Source organism: Zonotrichia leucophrys, chromosome 18 (assembly GCF_028769735.1).
Source record: "Zonotrichia leucophrys gambelii isolate GWCS_2022_RI chromosome 18, RI_Zleu_2.0, whole genome shotgun sequence".
In the NCBI taxonomy this organism is placed as follows: Eukaryota; Metazoa; Chordata; class Aves; order Passeriformes; family Passerellidae; genus Zonotrichia; species Zonotrichia leucophrys.
The window spans coordinates 7471459-7498186 of NC_088187.1; the positions used below are offsets into that span (position 1 = coordinate 7471459).

General features: G+C 45.1%; 2 protein-coding genes across 2 annotated transcripts in view; both read right to left on the reverse strand.

Moving 5' to 3' along the window:
• Positions 1 to 22196, reverse strand: part of MMD (monocyte to macrophage differentiation associated) — a 43528-nt gene extending 21332 nt beyond the window's left edge. Inside the window, exon 1 of the mRNA XM_064728618.1 lies at positions 21948 to 22196. Coding sequence (XP_064584688.1) covers positions 21948 to 21988 — 41 coding nt within the window. The 5' untranslated portion in view covers positions 21989 to 22196. The remainder of the gene's footprint in view (positions 1 to 21947) is intronic.
• Positions 22027 to 22311, reverse strand: SMIM36 (small integral membrane protein 36). Its single transcript, XM_064728621.1, has one exon. It carries the CDS (start codon positions 22309 to 22311, stop codon positions 22027 to 22029), a length of 285 nt encoding a protein of 94 aa, XP_064584691.1.
• Positions 22312 to 26728: the final 4417 nt, after the last annotated feature.

The following is a 26728-nucleotide window of genomic DNA, read 5'->3' on the forward strand; positions in this document are numbered from 1 at the left end:
CTACCGCATGGCTGGCCCCTCCCCCGCCCAGCAGCAGCGGGCCGGACGGGGGAGAGATCTGAACTCCTCGCCCGACGAGGTCCAAAGAGGAAGTGCCAGGGCAGTGCCCTGCTTTTAACCCCTGTGTATTCTCGGAGGTGTGTCCAAACCCCACTGGCTACACCAGGTGTCAGTATGAAACCCAAAACCTTCATTGGTTTGACCACAGCTTCCCAGAATTCCCACTTCTTCCTGGTCAAACCATGACATTCTCCTTACACTTTTCAAAGCCTGTTTTTCCACCTTTGTTCTGTAGACACAGATCTGAAACCAGTGTAACTTCCTGTTGCTGGAGCATCAAAGATAAACAAATTCAAGATACAGTAAAAAAAATAAATACTGTTCAGACTTGTTTACTTTGAATGAAAACAAGAACATTCATATCATGAAGCTTGGCTGAGTGGAACCAGGGTAAGAATGCCCCAACCATCATGACAGTGGTGATGAAACTGAAAGATTTTTTACTGGAAGTCAGTGTTTATTAAGGAGAGCACTAAATTACTCAGCACAGGTATTGTTAGAGCAGTCCTGACCAATAACATATTTTTAGTACCAGTGACTCTTGTTGAACTCATCTCTGTAATTGTTTTTGATGATAGAATGAATCAGAGTGCTCTAAAAACATGGCAATAAAATAAAGCCCTAATTATGGACCAAGGAACCATTAAGTCTAAATCCTAAAAATTGGCATTCAGTATACAAGATTAAGGAAGCAAAAACCATGTTAGTTTGGTTACTCATATTTACAAAGTAAGGAAAACCAGATCCTTCAAATACCTTAAGTAGTTTTGATTTTAAATGTTCTTAAGACTAGAAATATGTCATTGTGCACTCAGCCAGAAATGCATTTTAATAAATGAGTCAGGGTTACAAGAAGGATGAAAGAACTTTTCTTACTGAATGCATCCCTGTTTTGGGGCCCAGTCATGTAGTGTGCTTGGAAGGAGCAACATGCTGAACATGAACAGCCAAGGGTTGATTAATAAGACATTTAACCTATTATTTTTTCATGGGACAAAGAGACTTTAGTTCTGTAAGGTATTTGTAAAATGGGTTTCCAAAATGAACCAGGCAATCCCAGTCTGATACCCAGCAGGCACCCATTTGGTACCACATAGGTGTTTGCATAGCAAATCTGTTACTCATTACAATTCTTGACACTCAGGAGTACATGAGCTGTGTGGTTCGCCCTTATTATTTTTAGGTCAAATTGTGCCCATGTACAATCTCCTGCCCACCCTTCACAAGCACTGTCTGCTTGTCTGGAGGTGGAGGAGTTTGATGAGCATTAAACTGTCACATAAAGACATACTGAATTCTGAAAGAGACATTGACTATCTGTATAGGATTATGCAAAGAGGGACACAGAAACAGGGTCTGTAGTTTTCCCTGCATTGCAAAATTGTCCTGGGTTGTACAAATCCATCAAATGAATAGGCAGGCTCTGAAAACTTCCTTTTCCCCACCCAAGATGAAAAATGGAATTGCCACTGGGATGCCAGAGGTGAATGAGATTCTGTCAGGAGGTTATATTGATAAAAGTAAACATCCTGCACAAAAGCTGAGTTTCTTTTGGCTGCTTTGCACAGATGAGTTCTTATTGCAAGCCTGCACAATAACCAGTCCCCTGATTGGTTAAACAGATAACAGAGCAGCAGTTCCTCAGTTGCCAACATGGATGTATCAGTGACAAGACACGGCTCATGCTCCCAGCTGCTCACTTTTTGGAGCTGGCAGTGTGATGGGCTGGCTTCAGGGGCAGAGAGCAGGACACCATGGCTCAGGGAGCCAGTTAAATGCAGTGGGGAGGGAGCAGAGCAGCACAGCCTTAGTGGGGCACAGGAAATGGGTTTGGCACGTGAAACTCCGAACCCACTCTCAATCTAAACTGGAGAGTAAATCAAGCATGTGGGGTAAATAAAGGGGAGAAAAGTACTCTTCTGCTTTCTTTTGACTTCAGAACAAACAGAATATGAGGATTTAGCCTTCTTGTCTTAGGGATGTGCATGATAATGGAGGAAGGTGGTGGTTTGAGAAAGGTTTGATTTAGAAGCTTTAGTGGTAAAGCTCTTTCCTGTTTTTGGATTTAGGGAATACAGGGTTTGGGCTTTGTTAGCATGTTCAAGGACATATGGCAGCAGAACTACCCTGTGAAAAGTTTATGCTTTGTGTCCTGCAGACAGCATGGATATAGCTTTTTTTTTCCTTGCTGCAAACTGACCCAGATTTCTGCTTTTATTTGACAGTCTTTTTGAGCATAGTGTGAAGGAGAGGCATTGCTTCTGGAAATGCATGTCAATAGTCTTGTGAAATGAGCGTCTCTCCCTCCCTCAGCCTTCCCCCAATCTAATTAATAAGGTCATCCCACTGAAGGCAGGCTTATAAATAGCTTTCCAAGCACTAATGGAATTAGTTCTGGCCTGGACAACTTTTCCAGGGTGACACAGGTATCGAAGAAAAGCTTGCTCCTTGACATAGACAGCCACTTACAGCAGGAAATGTTGAAATGTAAACATTTACCTGATGTCCCAGCTCTTGCTGCCAGCACTAAACCTGAAATGGGATTACAGCATTGCTACTCACATTGTAGAAAGACTTGCAAGTGAAACAAGGGATTTTAGAGGGATGGGCCTTGTATTAGATTACATTATTCTGGATAATGAAATGTCAAATTCTGCTGAAGGTTTCTCTTTTGTCACTATTTCTGAGGAAAGTGTATTTTTCATGTCCCACAAACCCACAAGATTTTGTGAGGATAATAAACAGTTACCATGGGGAATAAAATCGAAGTACTTCCAGTCGATAGGAATCTTTACTGTGACAGCATTTAATGGGAAGGGAATAGCACAGCTATAAACTCTCAAAAGAGAGTCATGATTGAAAATTGACTATTTAAATCATCAGTGAATGGAGCCATAGAACCCCTTCAAAACCAATGGCTGAATTATTAACATTTAAAATCTGGTGTGAGACTGGAGTTTTATAACGAAAATAAAACCTAAATGCATCACAGAAAATGTAAGCTCTGATTGTTTAAAAAACTTGAACCAAGATGTAAAGAGAATGTATCTGATTCAGGAACTTCAAATCAATAAGCATGAAGCTCCCAAAAACATGTGACAAACATGAAATTATAATATGATTATCTATGTGACTAATGAAATTTAATTACAGTTAAATAATGGAGAAACATTATTTTGCAGTCTGTTCTATTTGTTCTATCTTCACAGTCTGTTCTTCTATTTGGCCTGTCTATTGCAATAATCCTACCATGTATTGCATTTCCAGTAAACAAAAGGACATTTCAAAGATTTCAAAATGCTTATTGGGAAAACCGATGAAGGTCAAATTTTATATTAATTCATCTTTTCTATCAAATTCCTTACTGTCGTATGTTCTGAATATAACCTTCTGCTTAAATGAAGTTGACACGAGGGCAGGAGGTGCTTCTTCATGTAACTGAGAAAAGATCACTTTTTTAGAGAAGGAGAGAAAAGCAGCACTTTTCAGTCTCTGAAATGGCCTTGGACCAGCTGCACAAATTCTGAGTCATCAGATGAATCAAGTCTGTTAATGACTGCAGAGAACTTTTACTTCAAAAAATGCAGAAGCATCCTGCTTTCAGATATTGATTCTGTAGTGCTTCCTTTGGGAGGCTTTAGTCATAAAGGTGCCAGATTTCAAGGCTTTTTTAGAAATAAAAAATGTGAGAAGGGTTTGGCTTTTAATAATTGTACCATAAAAAAGATGGTGGCCCACAGCCCTTGGAACATCTATCAGTTTCTCTAGCAGAAATCAGTATGGAATCTTGGCTGACAGGCAAAGAGCGAGTTATTAAAGGTAAAATTCACTCATAAAGAGAATTTTATATGAAAGGCCAAATCAGGACAACCTGACTCAGGAGCTAAGCAGCTGCCATTGCCTTCAGCTTCAGACTGGAGAACACCTGAAAAATCACAATTCAGTTTCTTAAACCAAAGGGATAAGAGTCATGAGGATCTGTGTTGTAGCCTGCATTTAGGAAGTCTACAAGAGAGAATAAAGAATTACTCTATTGTAACAGTATATCCTCTCAGTGTCATTAGATCCTAGGAGATGAGGTCTCTCACCCCATCCTCCGTGGCCTGCAAAGAAAAGCCCCAGCTGTACCCCATTCTTGGGGGAAAAAAAAGACCATTTTTGCCCTCCCTCAGATATAGGATTTTAGCACCCAGAAGTGGAGGCTTCTGAAGATTTTTTTAGCATGTGTTATCCATGCAGAACTAAATTATTTCTCTTTGGACCCAATATTTTAATATATCCTCAAATTCTTTAACAGAAGTAAATGAAAAATGTTCACCCTTGTACCAAAGCCAAAATAAAGCAGTTCTTTGTTTGAATCCTGGTACAGAGTGGAGCATCTTTAACTGATGTTTATAACATCCGTACACAAAATCTTTTCCCCTCCTTTCTTCTCCCCATCACTGGGATTTTGCTCTGTGAATGTCTGCCGTCCACTCTTAGTGTGCCAATCACTCTTAATTCCTCATCTTTGACTTCACAGTCAATGAAGGGAAATAAGCTGTTACCTAATGGGGCTGACACAAAATCCATTTAAGTTAACGGAAAGACGCTCATTGTTTCCTATCAGCCCTAGGTCAGGCCAGAGTGAACAGAGTGGGTGGAATTTAGCCTGTCATTTGTCATCTGAGAGGAAATGATTCCTACATCCCACTTGGACTGCTTAGAGATTTTAAACATATTTAGCAAAAGGAAACATTGATTTCTTGTCAGTTGTTAAATGGTTGAAATTTTACTCTGGTTGGATAGTCTCTCAGTTTAAAATGATACTTAGTTCTCTCAATACTAAAAAAAAAAAACCCAAATATAGGAGAGAAAGATCAAGGTGAGTGTAAGTCAGTGAAACTGAAGAGGTGCCTGAGTGCCCTGTGCAGGTCATGAAGCATCATCTGCACAGGAGCTCAGCCCTGCTGGCAGGGCCTGTGCACTCACCCTGCCCTTCCAGCCAGCTAGCTGACAACCGCTCAGTGTTGTTTATTTTAGGTTTCCTAAATGCATTTGGAGAGGGAGAAAACATCTGTATTCCAACGCATAGCGCTGCCTCAGGTCTTCTAGGTTTTGTAAACAGACTTAATAAAATATGAATCCATTTTTCTCTCTTGCTTGCAAATGTTTAGAAATATCATTCAGAAGCAAAACGAACATGTTCTTTAATATAGCCCAGCAAACATCAGACACACTGTCCCTACTATATCTCCCAGTCTGAATAAGGCTTGTTAGCCTTGGGAAGAGGGAGCAGAGTGCCTGGCAGGGACAAGAGGATCTGAGTGATTGTCTAACTTCCAATTCCCCTGATAAGTTTAGAGACTTTCTGCAGTGTTTCTGCAGACTGTTATTTAAGGACAAAAGTCAAAATGTTCTGTTTCTTGGTTATGGTGTGTTACAAAGAGTAAAGGGAGTTCTGTTTCACCATGTCCCTTCTGAACAGCAGGGAACTCTTGGGATATATCATTTAGTTGCTGATGGCCAGGCCAAGTTGCTGAGAGGTCAGAAGACTTGCAAGAAACAGAGACATCAAGAAGTTTGATTTCAGTGCAAATTTATCTACTCTGCTCCAAACAGTGATTGCAAAACAAGTGTTACTGCTGCTAGCAAGCTTTGTGAGGCCTCGCATCCACCATCCACTTAGTTCTGTCTGTCCTTGAGTTATAAATGAGTTATAAATTGTGTTATCTTCGATGGAAGAGATGAATTTTCAGACAGACTCTGACCTGACTTCTCTTTCTGCTGTGGTGGATGAAAGTCTACAGCATTCCAGTGATATTACTGAGGAATTGGATTCACACAAATGAGACTCTGACCCCTCACATAATTGCTGGAAGGACTAAAGGGGAAAAAAATCCCTAATACTTGGGAAGTTTTTAGGAGCCATTTGGTAAGCGATCGGGTGAACAACAATCCAGAGGGGGCACAGAAGTCCCTCAATATGTTTTTAAAATTCCTCAGACAGCAAATTCCTGTCCTCCAGATTCCTGGGTCTTGAGGCTCAGTGCAGTATTTGTAAGGAGAGGCTGGTTGAACAAAATCAAGAAATAAACAGAGAATGCCCCTGATGAAGAGCTGAAATAGAGATTTTTGTGGGCACAGATCATGTTTTTCCAGAAACTGTTCCTTCCCAGGGGCTGTAACGCCTGAGCTGCTTCTGGTTGCCCACAGAGGGGAGTGGGGAGCCTCACCAGGGCCTAACCTTGTTCTGCTGCACTGGGTGTTACAACCTCTTATCTGTTGCTTGTGGGGGCCAAATTGCAAGGCCACATTTTTGGGAGCAGAACCCAGAGCCTTGGAGGAAGGCCATGCCTTCAATCTCTGTTTCCTCAGTCGCTTCCCCAGCGCTGGGGCCATGGTGCTGGCAGGGGATCAAAGCCCAGGAATTCTGTGCTGTGCTCCTGCTGTTCCTCCTGCCTGGGGTCACAGCACTCTCCTCCTTTCTGTATGGTTTCAGCAGGATCAGTTTTATAAATGACAGGGCAAGATGCAGCCCTGGTGTGAGAGTGGGGCTGGGGAGGGCGTAGGGCTGCAGTGTCCCAGACAAACCAGCGTGGTGGCATCTGTGCCCTGTCCTGCTGCTACCAACTGCCCAAGGCTCATTTCAAACAGCCTCACATCTGACAGAAGTAGGAATGGTGGTTTCTGAACTGCCTCCAATTCTTTGGAACTTTGCAGGAGTCTTGTAATAGCATTTTGCTTAATTCTAGAAAACAACCCCAAAGCTATTAGCAACCTGGCACCGGAAAAACCTCTGTGGAGGTTTAGTCAAAATGACAAAAGTCACTATCCAAAATTTATAAATTTTCAGTTTTTCAGTGGAAAAGTCCAAAATTCCCAGATTTTGGCAGTAGACCTGTACTGGGTACATTTGCACTAACATTAGCCATTTAAAAGCTCCTTAGTGCTATTAGAGACAAAAAGGAGAATGCTTCCTTTGAGGAAAGATGCCCCTTAACAGAGGAGAGGAGATACTCTAGAGGAGTTAATCTCTTCCCTTTTGTTCTTGAGTTCTGAGGGGAGCAAAGGCTCAACTTTTGGATGGTGACATTAATCCCACACAAACTGAGCAATGGGCTGTGCCTCACTTGCAGCTCCTGCAACATGGAAGGTTAAAATAAATGGTTGTTCAACTCCAGGCTGTATAGTGCATGACACATTAGTGCTGCTTTTAGCCATCAATATATTGCTATTTAAAGATGACTGAGATTTTTAAGTCTGATGATTATTCATATTAAAAGTGTTTCTTTTTCATTTGAGATTTTATGCTGTCATGCAGACATCTCCATAATTAAATGTGTGCTCAACTCTTTCTGTCTCCAGTTAAGTAGATATTAATGGGAACCTACCAAAAACAACTGCCAGAAATGTTCCTGCACTTTAATTAAAAAATATTAATATCAAATTACAGTGATGGTAAAAGACCAGTATGAGATCACTAAAGGGAATCAAGGCTGAATGGTTTTGGAATAATCCAAGGTAGTTTGTTCAAACTGCTCTTTTTCTCACAGTTTTTCTATAGTCACAGCAGAGACCGATTCTCTTCAGCATAAGGAGGGGTTTAAAATTAAACACTTTTAAGCACAAAATCTCTCCACTTATAAAAGAGCAGCATTGAATTTTCAAAATCAAAGATCTTAATATTAGGGAGCACCAGAATTCAAGTCAAGTCCGTCTTAGCCTCTCTCTGTCTAATATTGCACACTATTTAATGCCATAATCAAGCAGTATTTTTCCTGTGGGAAGAATCACACAATTGAATGGACTATGTTCACTTTGGGAGTAGCTACACAGTATTTCATTTTCCATGTGTGGGATAGGGTTTAATCCAAGCTGGGAGGGACAGGTCTTACACAAGTCTTGATAATCTGATCTGATCCTCAGTCATTTACAGACCAGCCCTAATCTAACCTGGGCACTGAATGCTAAAATTTTTCTGTGATTCTTTTTGTCTTTAGAATTTTCTGTCCCTACAGTAAGAACAAATCACCTGCTGCAGTGCCTGCAGGAGGGAGCTGCCTCACTGAGTAAACAACCATGGCTTGATCCTGCCTTCCCAGGGAGCAGATGGATGCTTGGGAAAACCTGAGCTATAGATGGTGTTGTCTCCACTGACTGGAGATCCCAAAGGTGCTCTTTTTACAGCCACTTCCCAGGCCAAAGCTCTTCCCTGTGCAGGAGGATTTCCATCCCTGTGCAGGAGGATTTCCATCCTTGCAGCATTGCTCTGTCATGACTTTCTGTTCCAGGCTATGGAATGGGGCTGAGCTACACCTTACACAACCTGCAGACCAAGCTGGAGGCCCATAACACAACCAAAACTGGATTAATTCTTTTGTAACAAGTGAGTGGGACCTTAAATGGGTATGTTGTTTGTACTCATCCCTTTGCTGCTAAGGAGCAGAGAACAAATATTTGTACAACTGCCTTCACAAATCCAGTTCACATAAACCCTCTGCCCTCCCTGCAATAAAAAGCTGCCAAAAAAGATTGGCTGTTCATTAAAGTTTGCTGTGGGTGATGAATGTGGCTGCCTCCAAAAGCAGTCCTGTCCTCGAGACTGAACACAGCCTGGCAGGAGTGATCCAGCTGTTCTGACTGGCTTGGAGGGCACATCCTCAGCCTTTCTTGGGAGCTCTGCCTCCAGTGCAGCCAGGGATGCTCTCTGGACCTTTATTCCAGCTGATTAGCTGCATAGCTTTACATCCCAAATCCTGCTTTTTATCCCTAAATGTGAAAACCCAAGCCAAGCAGCTCAGAGTCTCTGCTTTGATCACAATTTACCCACTGCAGCAAGGGGTTGCTGGAGGAGGGCTGGAGAACAGCATCATGAATTTGTGTCTGCTCCAGCTGGGAATTTCTGCACAGTTCCCAGCTTGGAGGGGAATGGGACAAAGCCCATCCTTCTGCTGGCAGTCTCACAGAGGAGGTGGCAAAGCTACTTGTATTTGTTGTCAAAAATGGACAAGCTAACAGGGGCCACAGCCTGAGCTAAGCCTGTGGGAATGTGGCAGCCACTCTGCATGCCTGCCCAGGGAGCTGTGCCAGCTCACCTCCACCCTGACCTCACACAGCCCCTGTTATTGCAGCTCTGAGTGCAGCTCTGAGCAGAGCTCTGTCCTCAGCACAGGAGGAGGGTTTGTTTTGATGGCAGGATGATTAATGAGCCTCAGCTCCACAGCTGTAAAATCCCTGGGGAGATGGGGCATGTCTAATTTGTTCTGTGCCACAGCCAGGTGAGCACAGCACCAGGCCCCTACTCGGGCATGACTGTGCTCAGGCTCAGGACTCACCTGACTGCAAAAACTGCAGCTGCTTTCCTCATTTATAGTGCCAAAGCTGGTATCCACTAACCATTCCACTTGAAAAATACCTCCCAGCTCCCTAGAGAGGCCACAGGGAGAACTGAGACCATCAGCTATAGCAAATTTTTCTTTTGGGATCAAGGAAATTGCAGTCACTTTGCTTATACTGGAACTTGAGGCAGCATTGAAGGAGTGAGCCCTGTCTTCTGCTATCCTGCAGGTAAGGCAGTGAAGCTCATCTCTTTTTTTTATTAAAAAATGGGCTAAAACCAGTGTAGGAAAAAGCCATCCTCAATCAAAGAAGCCCTTGGCTGATGGCAGGTCCTGCCCTGCAGAGCAATGCTGGCCTGGGGCAGCATCACTACAAGACTCTCATGATTTAAGGCCTGAGGGTATTTTCTGTTTGCACATTCATCCTTCACATAACCATGTCCATGTTTACATATGGCTGATCCAGATTTTACCCTGATTTCCCAACCAACAATCCCTGTCATTTCCTCCTTGACTCACCTCAAAGCCAAACTGTTCAGTGCAGGTCTGGGAGTGATAAAAACACATTTATCCGGTGTTGGATAAATGCACTGAAGCAGCAGCAAGAACAGCTTTGGTGACACTCTTCCCATATGGCAGTGTGGTTTATTTTATGTTCACTATGGTTTATTTTTTTATTTTATGCTAATAAACTCTGCAAATATAAATATCAAGCCAGACTGGTTTGTGTGGGTATTTGACATTGATAGAATAAATTACCTTTCCCACATACTTTCCATTATATATCTGCTTCCATTTTGTGCTGCACATGGGCATGGGAAGGAAACCTTTGCCATCACAGCCCTTTGCAAACACAGTTCTCTTCCAAGCTTTTGGTCTTACTACTAAATAAATATGTATGCAAGATAGCCCTGGTGTAGTACTAGGAAAACACTATTATTTATACAGCTTTCAAACCTATACAAATTCTATTTTTTCACACAGCAAACTTGTTCTAAGGCATGGAGCTGCAGAGGATCTTCCACAGCTGTGCTTACACCACCTACAGGACCACAAACCCAAAATGCACAGTAGATACCAAACCTGTGGTTTTTTCACTGAACCCAAATGAAATGTCTTCTTACCTCAGGGGAAACAAAATACACGTGGGAGCTGAATTTCCTCTGGAGGTACCCAACCCTCTCCTTTGGCTGTGAAAGCAAACTGAATATTTAATCTGGCACTCACGTAGGTAAAAGAGGAGCAATTCCATAGCCATGAGCTTGGGCTTGAAATCTGATTGACCTCATAACACTGGTTCTGGAAGAAATCATCTCACCCAACAAAAAGGGTAACAGAAAGAAATTTTTCAATACCCTGAAAGACAACAAGATGCCTGGACAGTTTTGAAGCTTTTTGCTAAAAAAAAAAAATACAGCTGAGTTTCATCAACTGCTGACAAATATTTTATTTTCATTTACAAACTCCTGTGGGTACATAGTCCCAAACCACTCCCAGAGCAGCATCAGTCTGGCTCTAAGGCAGCAGTCCTGTCCCATTCCCATCCAGGGTGAGTGCTGCAGCTGCTGGGCTCTGTCTCCACATGTCCCAAATTTCAAACCTTCCCCGGGTTCCGTTCAGACCCACACGGCCAAGAAGGGGAGAGCCCCAAGCCCAGCATTTCCTGAACTCTTCCCATTCTTAACCATTTCTATTTGGTTCATTTTCTTCCACTTCACTTCTAGGATGGCCCTGCCAGGTTAGACACAGCTCCTGAAGCCTTGCAGAGATGTTTTTATATTGCATCCTATATAATGATATATTCTTATGCATTATATACAGTCTTATATGTATTTATACACACAGACAGAGGCAGGTCAGCCCTGGTTTGCCAGCTGGACTGGACTGCAGGAGGGACAGACAGGGGAGCAAAGGCTGGGGAGATTTACAAATCTGCTCTATACATTGCAGCAAACCTCATGCAAAGTCAACATGGCCTTGCATCATCAAGCACAGGCTGGAGCCAGGAAACAGCTCAGCTGGAGAAGCCACAGAATGAGGAGAGAACAAGCCTGTTCAGGTAAGAGCTCTGCATCTGAAAACATGTCCTGACATATTCACAAGAGGAGGTTAGGTATTTTTGAAGTTGATTTTTCTTTTCTTGCAACTCCCTAATCCTCTGAACTCATTAAAATGAAGACACTTTAATTTCCAGGAGTGGCCAAGAGGGAAAGGTCAAGGAAGGACTTCTTTGTAATGTCGATTCTCAAATTCCAGGGAGAAGAACTGCAGGATTTTCATTAAACCACCATCAAATTCTAAATTACTGCACTGTCAAAGGAAAGTAGGACTGCCATTATACAAAAGGGAGTGAAACAAAAGACCTGATGATTTATAGCTTGTACACAGGTCTGTCTGAAATGGGGTCTTGGGCTGACAAAAACAAGGGTCTGGTTTGGAGCAGCTGGTCCTGGCTGGATCAGTGGTGTCACACATCCCCTCTGCACAGGAGGTTTTCTGGGGACACATTCACAGAACCCCAGTTCTGAAGATTCAGTTACTCAAAGAATGTTCTACAGTCCTCAAAAGAAACGAAGCAGAAATTTTTTGCTGTTGCACCAAACCTCAAGTAAAGAAAGCAAGCCCTGGGATCCCAGTGAAATCTGTGCTGAACAGGACACTCAGTCTCCTAGGGAGGCACTCCAGTGTAAAATCCAGAGCTGTTGCTTGTTGCTTTGTGGTTTTTATTTCCATGGATAGATGCCAGAGGACGACAGTCTGATCAGACAAATTACTTTTGTTCAAATTGAAACAAATATTTGATTTTATTAATCCCATCTTCACTTGAAAAATGCCATCTGTCCACTAAAAGGCATCCTGACGTCCAACTAAGCAAAAAACATTGCTTGAGGCCCTCAAAGGGAAAAGAAAGGGAGGAGCTGAATCTCCCAGGTGCAGCTCTAATGAACAAGTTTGGGGTGGTCAGAGCTGTAGGTGCCTTTGTCCCTCAGGAAAGCTTTGCTCAGATCCATGGGTTGGATCTGAACACCAAGATACTGTCTTTTAACAGTTAATTAGCTGCACAATTAGTGGTCACATTGTGCAAAGTGTGACAAAATGTGTGAAAACCAACGGTAAGAGAGCAGCTGGATCTGAAAGCAGGGTGGAATGGCAGAAAGCTGGGGGGCAGCACATCTGATGTGACAGCCAAATAGAAATCACGGTTGTACCTGTGCAGATTTGGGCCCCTCTCCTGCATTACAGTTGCACTCGTGTCACCCTCAGGTATTTCCACTGAAATCCTGTTGAATTGCCTTGAGTGAGCTCCTGCCTGCAGCAGGGACAGGGAGAACAGAGCACAGCACATGGGCTTCAGACCTGTCCAGGGTCACATCCCATCCTGAGCAACAGAATGTGGCCCCTGCAAATCCAAAAACTGGAGCATGGAAAGACCACTGGTTTGTTGGGAGACACCAAGTGCACATCATGTGCTGCACCTGCATCCCAGAATGTGCTTTTTGTAAAGCTGATGCTTAGGACAGCAGGTGCATGTCAATGTCAAACAACCTGCCCTGTCTCTTGAGCTTCTGGAGACAAGGAGTGACCCAAGATGAGGTGAAGATTGAGAATTGAGCTGGGGTGACTTCTGTATTGAATTTAAGACATTGTAGTACAGGGTTAAAATAGAAGCACCTGCAGCAATTACAGGTTCTTTATGCAAGAACCTGTAATTATGTGCACAAAGACAGGTCTCAGCATGTGGAGCTGTGTGCACTATACATTAACATGGGGCTAGCAACCACAGAAGCCAATAGGGTTGCTATTGCATATTTTATTATCTTTTATTAGGAGACACACATTATGATGGTTCCATTTTTAAAATCCAAACATTAAAGTGTTTCCTGACTGTACCACACACAGGAGCAGCCTGTGCTGTGCCAGCAGCCAGGGCTGCACCTACAAACCCAATTATCTCTCTGCAGCCTTGCCCTGCTCTGGTCATCTGGGGCACTTGCTGTCCCCATCTCCCAGGTTGAAGTCATGATCAGGCTCACTGGGAGTTCTTAGCCCAAAGTGCCCCTTTGAACTCAGGGCTGCTCTGAGCCCTCGGTGCCTTCTGGCAGGTTGTGCTGGGGGTTTGAGACGCTGTGATCTGGCCAGCAGAGGTTTATCTGCTAAGACAGAAAAGCTGTGCCCTGTAGGAGCACAGCTAATCTGACTGGCTGGCACTTCAGTCAAAGAGTGGCAAAATGCTTCTGACCCAAGAGGATGCTCTTGAGCTCTGCACTGCCAGGATGCAGTGACAGGAGCTGCCCATGCTGACAGCACTGTTACACACTGGTGGCACACATCCCACCTGGCCCTGCTCAGGACAGGCATTCCTGCCATCCAGCCAGGTCCTGGTGCCCATCCTGGGGGAACTGGCCTCTGAGGATGGGCAGGGAGCTGCTGAGACCCAGCTTCCTCTTCCAGCCATCTGCACAGGATGGGAAGTACCTGGAGATCCAAGGGTACCCTGCTCATTGCAGGCAGGTGAGTGCTGCTGCACACATGCCTGGAAAGAACTCACAGCAAAAGGCTGGCCCTGCTCCAGTCCAGGTAAGGGCAAAAGTTTGCTGTGTATAGAAACAAAAAGAGGTGCTTCACCCTCATGTGATGAGAGCACAGCCTGGGCTTGAGCCTTTTGCCTTCATCCATTTCATCCAATAAGTATGCCTTGGCTTCTTCTGCTCAAAAAAAATGGAAATGATCTGGCCTCTGTAACATCTGCGACTCCAGATTACCCTGAATGCTTCCCAGCAGAGAGGGCACAGAAAAAACATGGTCATCTCCTCCCTAGCAGCTGTTAAACAAAACAGGAAAAGGCAGCCCTACAGCACGACTGTGCTTTGAAGCTGTGCCCTGTGGGCCAGGCTTTGGCCACCTTGGGGGAAGTTTAAACAGCACCATCACCCACCTCCCTGCTGGTGTGGGACCTCTCTTTGCCTTCTTGCCTCAAACATGACTGCCCTCCCCTCTGGGAGCTCTGTCCCACATTGGGGCATCCTCTCTTTTCCCTGTACATGACGAGCAAACAGGCAACAAAATAAAAGCACAGGTTCACCTTCAGCAGCTGAAGAAGGCAAAGCATTTTCTGTTTGCAAAAGGGGAAGAGCAGCGAGTCCATCTGCAAAACAGTTTCCCATTAACCAGCCCATGATAATATCTCACACTCTCCCAATGGCAGTTGAACTGTCACCCCAACAAACAGATGGACTTTTGCAATACTGAGAGCACAGATTCACAAGAGGAGGGAAGCCCCGGCATCTCATGACCTCCAGAGTTGGCTGGAGGGGAAACAAAAAGGGTCCTTTGTCCCTTCAGCTCTCCAGAGGCAATAATGGGGGAGCAGCATGTCCCCTCCCAGGCCAAAAACCCTGCCAAGGCAGCTACAAAAAGACATGGATGTGACAATGATGATCCCTATCTCCTCCTCCAGTCATGGCTCAACACTCCCACCTGTCCCAGCAGTTCTCTAATCTCTACCACCAAGAATTGCTGAAAACCTCCCTCCTCCCAGGGAACTCAAACACCAGCACCTTTAGTAAATATACATCCCAAAGCTGTGGTGTTAATACTTCACAATGATTTTTTTCCATGCCAGAATGAGTTAAGGTAGGAGTCTCTGTCCTGGCTTCAAATTTCCTGGCTTTCCCCTGTCTGCGTCACGACATAATTCTTTCCAGCAGCCTTTTCCTCAGATGTTCAGAGTTAGCATTGGGATCCCTGCCAGTTTTCCTTCCCAAAACAAACAGGGAGCCTCCTGATGCCAAAGATTTGCCTTCTATTCATTTCTCCAGGGATTGAACACTTGGCTTTACAAGCGATGCCCCGATTTTCAATTCAGCATGTGTACATAAATAAAAATGCAGCTTTCCAGAGCCTTGTCTGCACTAGAAAAGATGGCGTGCCCCTAACAAGCTGTCTCTCTCCATCAACTGTAAATAGAGCTTCAATTAATTAATGAGATTATCTGCCAAGTTAGTACACATTGCTTCAGCAAGGAAAATAAGGCTTATTGTCAAATTACTTTTTGCTGGTGTAATCATGTCAGCATCGGAGTTTTTGCTAGTAATAAAAACACCCACCCATTATTAAACCACCCTGCTTCCAGTGTAAACCTGGTCTAAAACAAAAGCCATGAAAAGTGATAAAATACCATTCCCATCTCAGTAAAAAAGCTTTTCTTTCCCTGCAGCGTCCCTGGGCTCACAACACCTCCCCTGCCCTGGTGACCTGCCTGCTTTGCCTGGAGGGCTGGAAATTGCAGAGCTGCTGGTGGCTGATGAGAAATGATTGAAAGGAAGCGTTGCTGTGAACCCTGCAGAGAGCAAAGCACAGCCCTGCACTGCTCCCCGCGGGGCACAGCAGGAACTGGGGAAGATTCTGTCTCACTAAGGGACATGTCCTTCAGGCTCAGGGCAGGTGCAGTGTTTGTCCTTCAGCAAGCCCAGGCTGCTGCTTGTCTGCTCTTCTTTTGGAAGGAAAAAGGGTGGGTTTCCGCTTTTTGAGGAAACAAGTGTGACTTACGTCAAATCTGTGCTTAAAACGCTTCTGAAACAGGAGGAATGCAGAGAATGGGAAAGAAATCACCTGTAATAAGCACTATTAATATCCCTCCATCAAGTATTGTCTTTTTTTGGTTGTTGTTGGGGAGGGTATGAGGTGCAGTGGCTGTACCCAATGGACAGAGCACCTACAGACATTAAATCATCTGCTGCTACTACTGGATTTTTTCAATCCACCTTTTATGCTCATTATATTACCTTTATGTGTGCCCAGTTTCCAGCAATAAACTTAAGACAACTCCCATTAATCTCTCAGAAATTCAGGGGGTTTGTCATTTGAAGAAGGCAAAGGTGGATATGCCCAATCCCTCCCTGCCCTCCTCTTTCTTGAAAGGTTTAGCCCTAGAATTGAGCTGAATTTGTATATTTATTTTCCATGAAAGAAGTGGCAGAGATAAAAATAGAATGCGCAGAATATTACATAATGAAGTGATAAAAGGATATTGATTACTTAGGCAATATAATTATTACAAATAAAGGTGGATACTAAGCCTATATTCCTTGCTCATGAAGAAGTCAATAGCAGTTAAATTCAGTGTATTTTTAGAGTAATAAAGAGCTATACCGTGGGCCCAATCAGCTTCAAATACTGAAGGAGTGCAAAATGAGAGTGTTTAAACAATATGTCCAAGTCTTCTAGGCATTCAGGAAGAGACACAAATATATAATCATTCATAATTAACAATTTCTCCATAGCACCACCCGTGAAAGGATCTCATGTTCCTTCATAAATATTAATTAAATCAACCCTACACCCCACTTGTGTAACAATTATTACTGACATTAACAGATGGAGAAACTAGGGCACAGCTTCATTGCCCACACAGAGCATCTGCTGCAGATCTGAGATGAGACTGACCCATCCCCAGCCAGGGCTGAAGCATCAGATTCTGGATTCAGATGCCTTGTGACAAGGATCTGCCTCCAAAAACTGCCCCTGATTTGTCACATTGGGGTGGAAATGCCTCTTTGAAACATGAATGTCAAACAGTGTCAGTGTTAGACAGGGATACCAAGGAGCAGTGTCTCCAAGGAAACCAGCATATGTGAGGAGGAAGTAAGGAAACTAAAGCAGGAGCAGAACAGAAGCTTGAGAAGGCATCTGTTCAGATTTTTCTGGTTTTTATCATTCTGCTATGATTTTCTCTAGTTAATTCAGATAGCTTTTTGCTGTGGATGTCAGAGCAATTTATTTATAAACAATTAATTTAGCTTTCCACCACCCACTGTAGCATGAAGAGCCAGACCTTCACCTCAGAGCCCTGAGAGCTGCCCCAGGAGCCCACCTGCTTTCTCTGGGGGCAGCAGCCACCAGCAGACTCCAGCACACGTACATGCCTCCCATGCTGCTCACACCCCACCCTTGCTGAGGCTCCAGCTGTCATCTCATGCAGGAGCCCCTCAGGGACCCCAGCAGGACATGGGGATCCAGCTCAACCCCCAGAGCCCACCTGGCAGAACAGACCCTGCACGGGGAGTCAGAGCCACAAAGTCATTTGGGCTGGAGCAGGGCCAGGACACGAGGGCAGTGCTTTGCCATAGCAAAGGTACACAGGGAGCTCAGGACACTTGGGGCTGTGGGGTTTGAAACCTCTAAAAGATGACAAATGGGCTCCCCAAAGCAGCACTGGCTTATGGTTGGAAGAACAGTATTTCCAATTAAACTCCCAACACCAATTCTTACCTCCTGGCATTGCCACCAAAGCACCAACATCACACAAGCTGAATGACTGATGACTCAAGGTGGTGCAGTTCTAGGCAGTAAAAATTATTCTCAAGTTCTTACAGCCAAGGGGTTTGACTGGGACATGTCACTGTGCTTCTACACTCAGCACTATCAGAGGATAAAAAATGTGCTGATAAAAAAAAATGAGACAAGATTAACCCCTTTTCAAATTCAAAACAATCACTGCATGGGAAGGAATTCTTCCTGGCAAATATGGGTTAGTCTGTCTGGACTAATCCTCTACTCATATGTAGTGGCTTATTAGGGATTTTAGAAAGAAATCTAAAGGCTTAGACAGTATGTTTACAGTGGAACAACCTCACATGAAAGATGAATTTTCAGTGAATTTAATGACATGTTTGACTTGAATTAATATTGGAGAACTCTGGAAATCTTTTTTTCCTGTTGTTTCTGTAAAACCCTTTAATAAAGGCTTTACAGAAGCAGTAATTTGTGACTCTTAAAGCACACTAAGCCAATTGTAAGAGAGCCAGTGCAGACTGAATTCCTGCTTCCTGCACAACAGCAATAAATCCTCCCAGCACCCCTGAGTTCACTTCAAATCACAGAGCTACAGATATCAGGGTGCCAAGGTGACCACAGCTCACCAAAGCAGGTGTTGAAAGGCTGTGCCCAGGGTTTGCCCAGATTTAATGTGGCTTGTTCAGCGACTTCTCTGACCCATCTGCATTGTTGTGGGACAATATTTGATTTTGTTCTCCTGGTCCATGGGCTGAAATTCAAGTGCAGCCCCTGTGTGCCAGTTTTGTAGCGATAACCCCCTTATGAACTGCAAAAATGACTCAGAAGAGAGAAATCTCAGTGCAGAGGGCAGAAGAGCAGAGAAAACTAACCAGAGACACATGGAGCAAAGCACAGAGGGGACAAGAGCTGCCCAGGGATGCCCCATAATCCAAGGGCAGAATTGGGAATAGAGCATATTTCCTAAATCCTTGTCACTCATGTTGTTTATGAATAAATGTTAATACAATTTTACCCTCATCTCACTCATTTGCAAAGGGCACCTGCTGCAGGACAGGATTTCTGTGCTGGATATCCTGGCCTTAAAATCCTGTCTAATCCTCTGGGCAAAGCACGTCTCCATAGGCACGGGCAGGATTAAGCAAGGCACAAACCCATCCTCAACTGAGCAGGGATGGAAGAGTCAGGTTCAGGGGCTCTTTCCCTGAATCCATGGATCCCCAGCCACATCCTGGTGCTTCCCCTCGTGGACAGGGCTTGGAAGATGCTGCAGGTGTCCCAAAGGGATAGCTCAGTCCCTGCAGAGCTCCTCTGGTCCAGGATGGTTTGTACTGTGTGAATTCCAGCAAGGGATTCACATCTTACACACAATTTATGCAAACAGCAGCCCTGCTGTGGGAGTTCTCATCCCTGTTTTCTCACAGTGATGCCAATGGCATGGCAGAGGACTGCAAGCACTCCAAGGAACACAGCTTCAAGGCTGATTTCTGGCAAGCCTGGCCTGATAAAAGCCCATTTGCATGTATTAATCTTGACACAGTCATTAAGTAAAGCGTGGCAGCAGAGACCTCCCCAAAGCAGTAATTTCACTCACAGGGCCTTGATTACTTGGAATTCTCGTTACACACTCAAGGACTCTCTCCCACTAATAATATCCTAATCCTGCTCTAGTATAAACAATACTCCAATATTGGCCTAGTAAGACAAATTACTCCAATATTTATTTAGTATATAAGAAAGCCATTTTATTCCTGTTGGGAAGACAAAGTCCTGATGCACTTTAGTTTTTCATTTTCCAGAAAGGGATTTGCCCTTTGTTTACCTTTCTGCTATCAGAAGGAAAGTATCATTTGCTGCTTTTACCTCCACGTTTTGGATCAGAGTCCACCAACTATCACAGCTGACAAATGTCCTCATGAGAGAACAATGGAAACTGCTCCTGTGCCTGCAGCCTCCCCAGGCACAACTTCCTAAAGCTTAAGCCAGAAAAATTACCCTGCCAAAATCAGCAGCTTTGCCATCAAGCTTCAAGGAGCCAGGGATCTGTGGTTAATGCACACAAAACTCCATATCTGGAGCATTTCAGCTATCTAAAAGTATTTATTAACACAGCCTTGCAAGTTTGTTTTACCTACAGAAACAAACACAGTGGCAATGAAATGGTGACATGGTGTCATTACATTATTTGCATGACCTTCAGCAAAGAACCACAGCTTATTTGCTGGCACTGTGGCATTTGGTGTCACACGAGCTGTGCCATGCTCTTTGCGATATTTTTGAGCTCTTTTTAGTCCCTCAAGACCTCTCCCAAGGTCTTATTAACAAAGGTTATTATTTCTGTTCTCCAATGCCAGGGATCCCTTATCACCAAGGAGGCTCCTGGAATGTTAAATGATACATGGACACACAAAAAGCTTTAAAGAGCTTAGAGGCTGAAGGGAAGGCAGATGGGAGAGCCCAAGGAGAGATAACCCACCCTGGGTGGGTGACAGCAGCCACAGCATACAAGCAGCTCAGTCACTGCCACATTTTGCCAAAGCAGCTGCAACGAATTGCACTTTTCCAGTGCTAAATAACCAAAAGAAAACATTCAACAGAGTTATTTCAGCATGATACATGGAAGAGGATCATGGCACCAACTTCTGATTTAGCAGTTTCATCATCAAGGGTTTTACTCCAGTTTAAACCCACCCATCAGAAACCTTCCTTCCAATTCAGGCTTCCTTCCCAAACCAGGCATATCCATGAAAAAGCCTTGAAAACAAAGCCAGGGTTCACCCACAAGAATTTAGAAACCAAAAGAAAAACCACTAACCATTCTGGCTCCTTTTCTTAAAATACAGTTAAATAAAAGGTACTCTTGAGATTTCTTTGCCAGAGCCAGGATGCTCTGTGGCTGATTCAGAAACCCCCAGCATGTCTGGGGATGTAGCACAGGCAGACTGTTCCTACCCAGCTGGAGTACAAATCATGCAATCCAGGCAACAGTTTTGTTCAATTGTGGTTCAAATTCACTGCAGTTTATTTCTGGAAGTATTTAAAATGCCTGTCCTGAAGACATTGGGACCACTGCATCCAGTGAGTCATCCATGACACCTGACACAGGTAATAAATCTCACTGTATTTACTAAAGCTTTCTGTAGGACTCTGTGGGAACTTCACATTAACATGATGTAAAATAGCCTCTGGGACAGGCACCTGCAACAGTCTGGGTCCAGTGCTAATTTTCCCTTAATACCCAGCTAAAATCCGCCACTTAAATAATATCACATATAGGAACTTGAGCACTATTTAGAGGGACAAAACAACCTAGTGTTAAATATCCCCTGGAGCACTGAGAGGCAGAAAACCAGCAAGATGCAGAAGAAACTTGTTAACCAAAAACGCCTTTAGCTTATAGCTCTGGAATCATGAGAATAGCAGGACTTGATGCAGATAGTATTTGATTTACTGGAGATACAATGTGGTCCAGCCTTGATGTGGTCCAGCAGGAACCTGATAGAGCTGAAGAAAGGCTCAGGGCAAGAAGCAGGGTCAGACACGTGGAGATGGACACTAAAATCAGAAATGTGGGGTCAGAAATTCCTGTTCCAGTGGACAGTGGTGACACACGTTTCACATTACTGGTGAATTCACCTCAGTTCCCACTTCCCCTTGGGCAGGAGGCATTGCACTCAGCTTTTCCAGGAAGAATAGCACTGTACCCTGCCAGGGGATCTGTGCAGGGCAAGGGCTGCTCGGCTCCCTAAGAGCAGAGCTTGTGTTCTACCTACAGAAAATAAGTGCCAAGACAGGCTTGGCACTGCCCTCAGAGGAGCACACAGCCAACATGGGAAGTGTTGAATTCTGATGGGAGCAGCAGCTGGCTTCCACAGGAAAGGCACAATCCCCATCCTTTGAAAACCCTCGGTGTTTCTGCTCTCCCTGGGGAGGTGGGAACAGCCTTCCAAGGTCATTTGCACGACTGAGGAAGATGTGCCAAGGCTGTGGGGCAGCAGAGCTCAGCCCATTGGGGTACACAACACTGTGTCCCTGCCAAAATAACTGCACTGGGCACAACTCAAGATTAAACCAAGGCCCCTCATCAGAGCCTGAGGGGATAACAGCGTCACTGCTGCCGGCTGCCAGTGGGCTGCAAGGCAGCAGCAGAAATGGAAATTAGTCTCTTTATGGCTGGCAGGCAGAACTGTGAGCTCATATCGATGCAGAGCACAGCTCAACACTAAATGGTCCCCTGAGCAATGGCACCACATCAAATAAATCTGAACGTACCTGGGGATCCCGCGATCCTTCTGCACACGGGGAGTAAACATAGCAGAGAGGCAGGGGCTGGAGCTGCAGGCAGGGTCCCTCACACCACTGTAGTCCTTTTCCCAGGCAGATCAGCAGGGTTCTCGTAGGCAGAGACGAGCCCCTTTGCCCAGCGAGTGCCAGGGGAGCCCTGCTGCATCACCACCAGCCGGATCGGGGGCTGGCTGTCTGCAGGGACCTCGGGAGCATATTCCTTGCTGGGATCCTTCCCTCTGCAGTCATAGAGCACGCAGGAGATCAGGAAAACCAGAAGCAGAATGACATAGCTAGATACCAGAATGATGAGATTCAAGGTAACGGGGTCAATCTCCAAATAAAAATCCATTTGGACCCATACTAGAGAGGGCAAACCTGGAGAATGAAGTTTCATATGCACGAATGAGCAAGTGCTAACTGATCAGAATAGATGTATTGGCTTTGTGGTAAAAATACACTAATCCTCAGGTCTCCTGTAGCAATGGATTTCCCCGAACGGGACGATTAAAGCAGCTCAGTTTAATAACTTAAGCTCCTTCTTTTAATGCCACGTTGCCTACAGTGGCAGAAGCTAAATTTGATTGCTATATTGATAGGAAAACATGCCCCTTCCCCAGGGACCACCTTTTTCCTTGGTGGGCAGGTACCAAACTGGGTTTTCTCTAAGGGCATTTTGCAGAGCCTCCCTTCCTCAGGTGAGTTTGGACTCATGGGCTGAAAAAAACTGAGTTGTGTAATTAGTAAATGAATACAGAAATAATTAGGAAGTTATTTGCAAGGTAACTTTTCTCAAAATCTCACAAGCCTGATCCTGATTTTGACTAAATTCTTTCTGCCCTGGGCTTGTGCTACAGCAGTGTTTTAAAGTGAATTAAAGATGTTTATTGCCCAGGTCACTGTCAGTATTACAAGGACACGTCACACTGCTGTCACACACTGCCCAGCCAGTCCTTGCACAAATCCCTCTGTAGGATCCTGCTTCCCACAGGTTGCTCTGTCTCATTTGAGTCTCCCACGTGTGAGAGGGTACAACAAAACTGCAGCATTTCTGCAGCCAGGGGGCTGCCAATTTCTTTCTCCTGTGTGGAACCTCGGCTGGGAAGAGGGCAAAGTCTGTGAGTGCCTGGCAGCAGCGCCAGACTCCTGACCACAAACCCTTCAAGTGCCTTTTGCACCTTCCAGATTTATGTCTCTGAAGCTGACAAGGGACTAGGGACATAGAGAGCTGCCACTTGTCACCCACACAGTGCTTGGAGAGAGACCACCCCGGCTGGTGGAAGGCAGAGAGGTCCAGGACACCAGGGAGGCAGCACAAAGGGATGGTGCCAGGAGCACCACAGACATCAGCACATTCACCTCTCCATGCAAAACCCCAAGGTTTTGGTTACAGCACAGGAGTCTTTAGGAAGAGATTAGGCTGTCCCAGCTCTGAGCAGTGGCAGAGCTGTGGAAAAGGGCTTTACGTGTCAGCAGGATCCGATCTGGCGCGTCTAAGCTGTAAGAAATATGTCATGGGGCCATCCTGCCGCCCGGGCCTCACACATGGCACTCGCCGTGAGGTCAACAGGGCTGCATCCCCCACCCACCATCTGCCCTCTCTGACGGCTCTTTAGCTGAGGAGAAGTTTGTACCAGAGGCTGGCACTGCCAGTGGCACCTTTGGCAGAGGGAGGGAGCCCCATGGCACCCAGGATGCACATTTGTGTGTCCCTGCTCTTCTATGCCTGTCACACACCACATGCTGGGTCTGAGGCTCAGCGTTTGGCTGTCAGATGTTGTGACAGTGTTCACGGGGGTCTCAGGTTGAGGGAAGAGACAAGGATTTGACTCTATGTTTCAGAAGGCTTGATTTATTATTTTATGATATATATTACATTAAAACTATAATAAAAGAATAGAAGAAAGGATTTCCTCAGAAGGCTAGCTAAGAATAGAATAGGAAAGAAATCATAACAAAGGCTCTGTCTTGGATGTTAGTGAAACAGCAAAGAACCTCCCTACAATCAGAAAGAAAAAAAGATTTTACAAAAAGGTTCTGTTAGGAGGGAGCTATAAAAGCTCTATTTGGAGAGCAACAACAGCACAAGTTGCAGAGGAGTTGCAGGCAATGGCTGAAGAGGATAAATCAGTCTGCAGGAAACTCCATTGTCTGACCCCAGAGAGGAGTTCAGCACTAGGTCCCTGCTGTGCCATCTCTGCAGAGCAGCTCAGGGCTGCTCCACAGGCACTTTTGGCTGGAGGACTGAAGCTCAGGAGGGTGACCAGCACACGAGGCATCAGAGGGATGCCCAGAGCAGAATATTCAGGCTCTGCTAGACTCAGACACATGGAAGCCAAGATCATTTCCCCTCCTTGTGCTCCTGAGCTGAAGGCTGAGGTGGCAGCAGAGCCTTGTGTGCTGTGGGAAGCGCTGGCACGGCTGAGCCCATTCCAGCCAGGGGAGAGTCACCACTGCCTGCCCTGATTGACTTAACCATGGTGTCATTGCTAAAAAACAGCCCTTCAAAAAGAAATCACTTCAATCCAGCAGCAGTGAGAAAGATGGGAACAGGGATGGCAGCAATAGCAGCATATGCTGACAGAAGAGTGAACAGGCTGAGATGGAGTGTCAGAAAGGACAACACCAGCATAACACCTTGTCCTGCCAAGTCCCTGCTGCTCAGGACAGGAAAGGTGGACACTTAGAGGTTACAGGCAGCTGCCCAGCCCATTGCCTTCCTCATACAAGTCATAATTTAAGAGGGAAATTGCAGAGATTCCAGGACCACAGGAAGAAACCTGGTGTGATCAGGAGCCACAGTTACCCCAGTACCTACAGTCCAAACCGAGTGCCCAGAGCATATCCAGGGAAAGCAAATCTGTTACCCACTCATGTGCAGCCACCAAGGGCAGAGCCACTGAGCCCTTGGGGTGCCCAAATGCCAGTTTGAGCAGGGCAGGCTGAGTGAGAGGGGCCTTACATGAGGGTGTGTGTGTGTCTGTGTAGCCCAGGCTTCTGAGGTCACGCACAAACCCTGCCAGGGTCGAGAAGCACCTGACCCCTTCCCCTACTCTCCCCTGTCTCCTATTGCCTATGTATTTCCCTAGAGCAAGAATAATGCAATAGATCTGAGAAGTTTAGGGAAAGGAAGCTGAAATTCACCAGAAAAAAATAACAGAAGGTGAGGCACAGACAGCAGCCGGCAGCACCACAGACCTGAACTCACAGAACCCAAAATGAACAAGGTGACAGCGCGACTTTCCGGCCGGGTTCGCTGCTTTTCCCTGCAGGCTTTTCCAGCTCGGGTTTGAAGCTCCCAGAGCTCCCAGCCCTGATCCCGGCCGGCCACACGTAGGAGCTGTTGCTCTCCTGATGGAGCCTCGCGGAGCCGGCCGGGCCCGGCAGGTGGCACCGGGGCACCAACAGTGGTCCGAACGCCCCGAGAGAGCCGACAGCGCCTGCCAGAAGGGAAACCTCTGCTTTTAACCTCTTTTGCTCTTTAACATCTTCTGCTTTTACCACTCCGCTCTGCCTTTAACCTCCTCTGCTCGCTGGTGCCAGCGCTGTGCCGGCGCCTGCAGGGGGAGCGCAGGCCCCGCCGTGCCCGCTCCGGGAAGTGTTGTCACAGTGGTTAAACTCCTTCCTATTTACAGCTTCATTTGTTCTGTGTTCCATCTCTGCAGCAGCAAAGAGCAGTGAAAATGTGAAACCCAGGGCACAGGGAATATTTCTCTGTCTGAAATGCTTGATATTGGATGCAGGTGTCCTGGAATGGGCAAAGCTGACTCAAACTGGATTTCAATTTTTCTGTAGCTGGGCTGTTTGCTTGATTTGTCTTGTGTCCCATAACTCAAGAGCTCATCAAGAGGATGCAGATATAAAATTAATGATGTAGACATGCTTGCACCAAATTCAATGAAACCATTTTGCTTACCCCACTGAGTTTTCTATCAAACTCAAAATTACTCCATATAAACTATCCTGTCCTTTCCATTGCTCTGACTTGGAGCTGCACAAATGACTTCAAGGATAAACTTCCCTTCTTTCCCTGGCCCTGAAGTCCATGCTGAGATGCCTTGCTGAGCAGGGATGGGTTAAGGTGCACACAGGGCTCTGCCCAGGTGTGTGTGTTTAGCTGAACAGGGGCTATGAACTGATTGTGACTGTTAATTAATTTTGGTTTTGTTGTGTTTTTTTTTTTTTTCAGGGAATACAGGCCTCCCTCAAAAGAGGATACTTGAATACCAGTCAGACACCTGGTGAGCAACCCAGCTTTTCTCAGCTGTTCTTTCCATCTCTCTTTTTCATTGTTTGCAGAAACAATGAAGTGATCGAGAACTAAGAGGGTTGAACTGAAAAAAAAAAGAGCCCCAAGTGCCAAGCTCTTTAGTGCTCTTTGTAAAACCCAAATAAATGGAAAAATAAATCAAGCTTAGACACCAACAGGAAATTGAAAAGTTACATCAATGGAAGGACAGAAATGTATACGTCAATCATTTGGCTGGAGATGTTGTGGTATAAACAGATTTTTATCACTTATAGCTCTCTATTCAAATAATTCTGTCCCAGAGTTCTTTTGTAACAGTACAGATCACAATTTTGTCAACAAGCCTCTGGGAACAAATATGAAAAATAGAGCAAGACTGGCTTTGCTCTCCCTCATTTCAAGTTTGCAAAGTTTTTACAGCATTGGCTTGATTCAGAAAAAGAGAAAAAGCTTCTACCTAAACCTCAGTCAAGGCAGCAGGACTTGTTTGATGCCCAAGTGGGCACATCCCAAAGTGTTT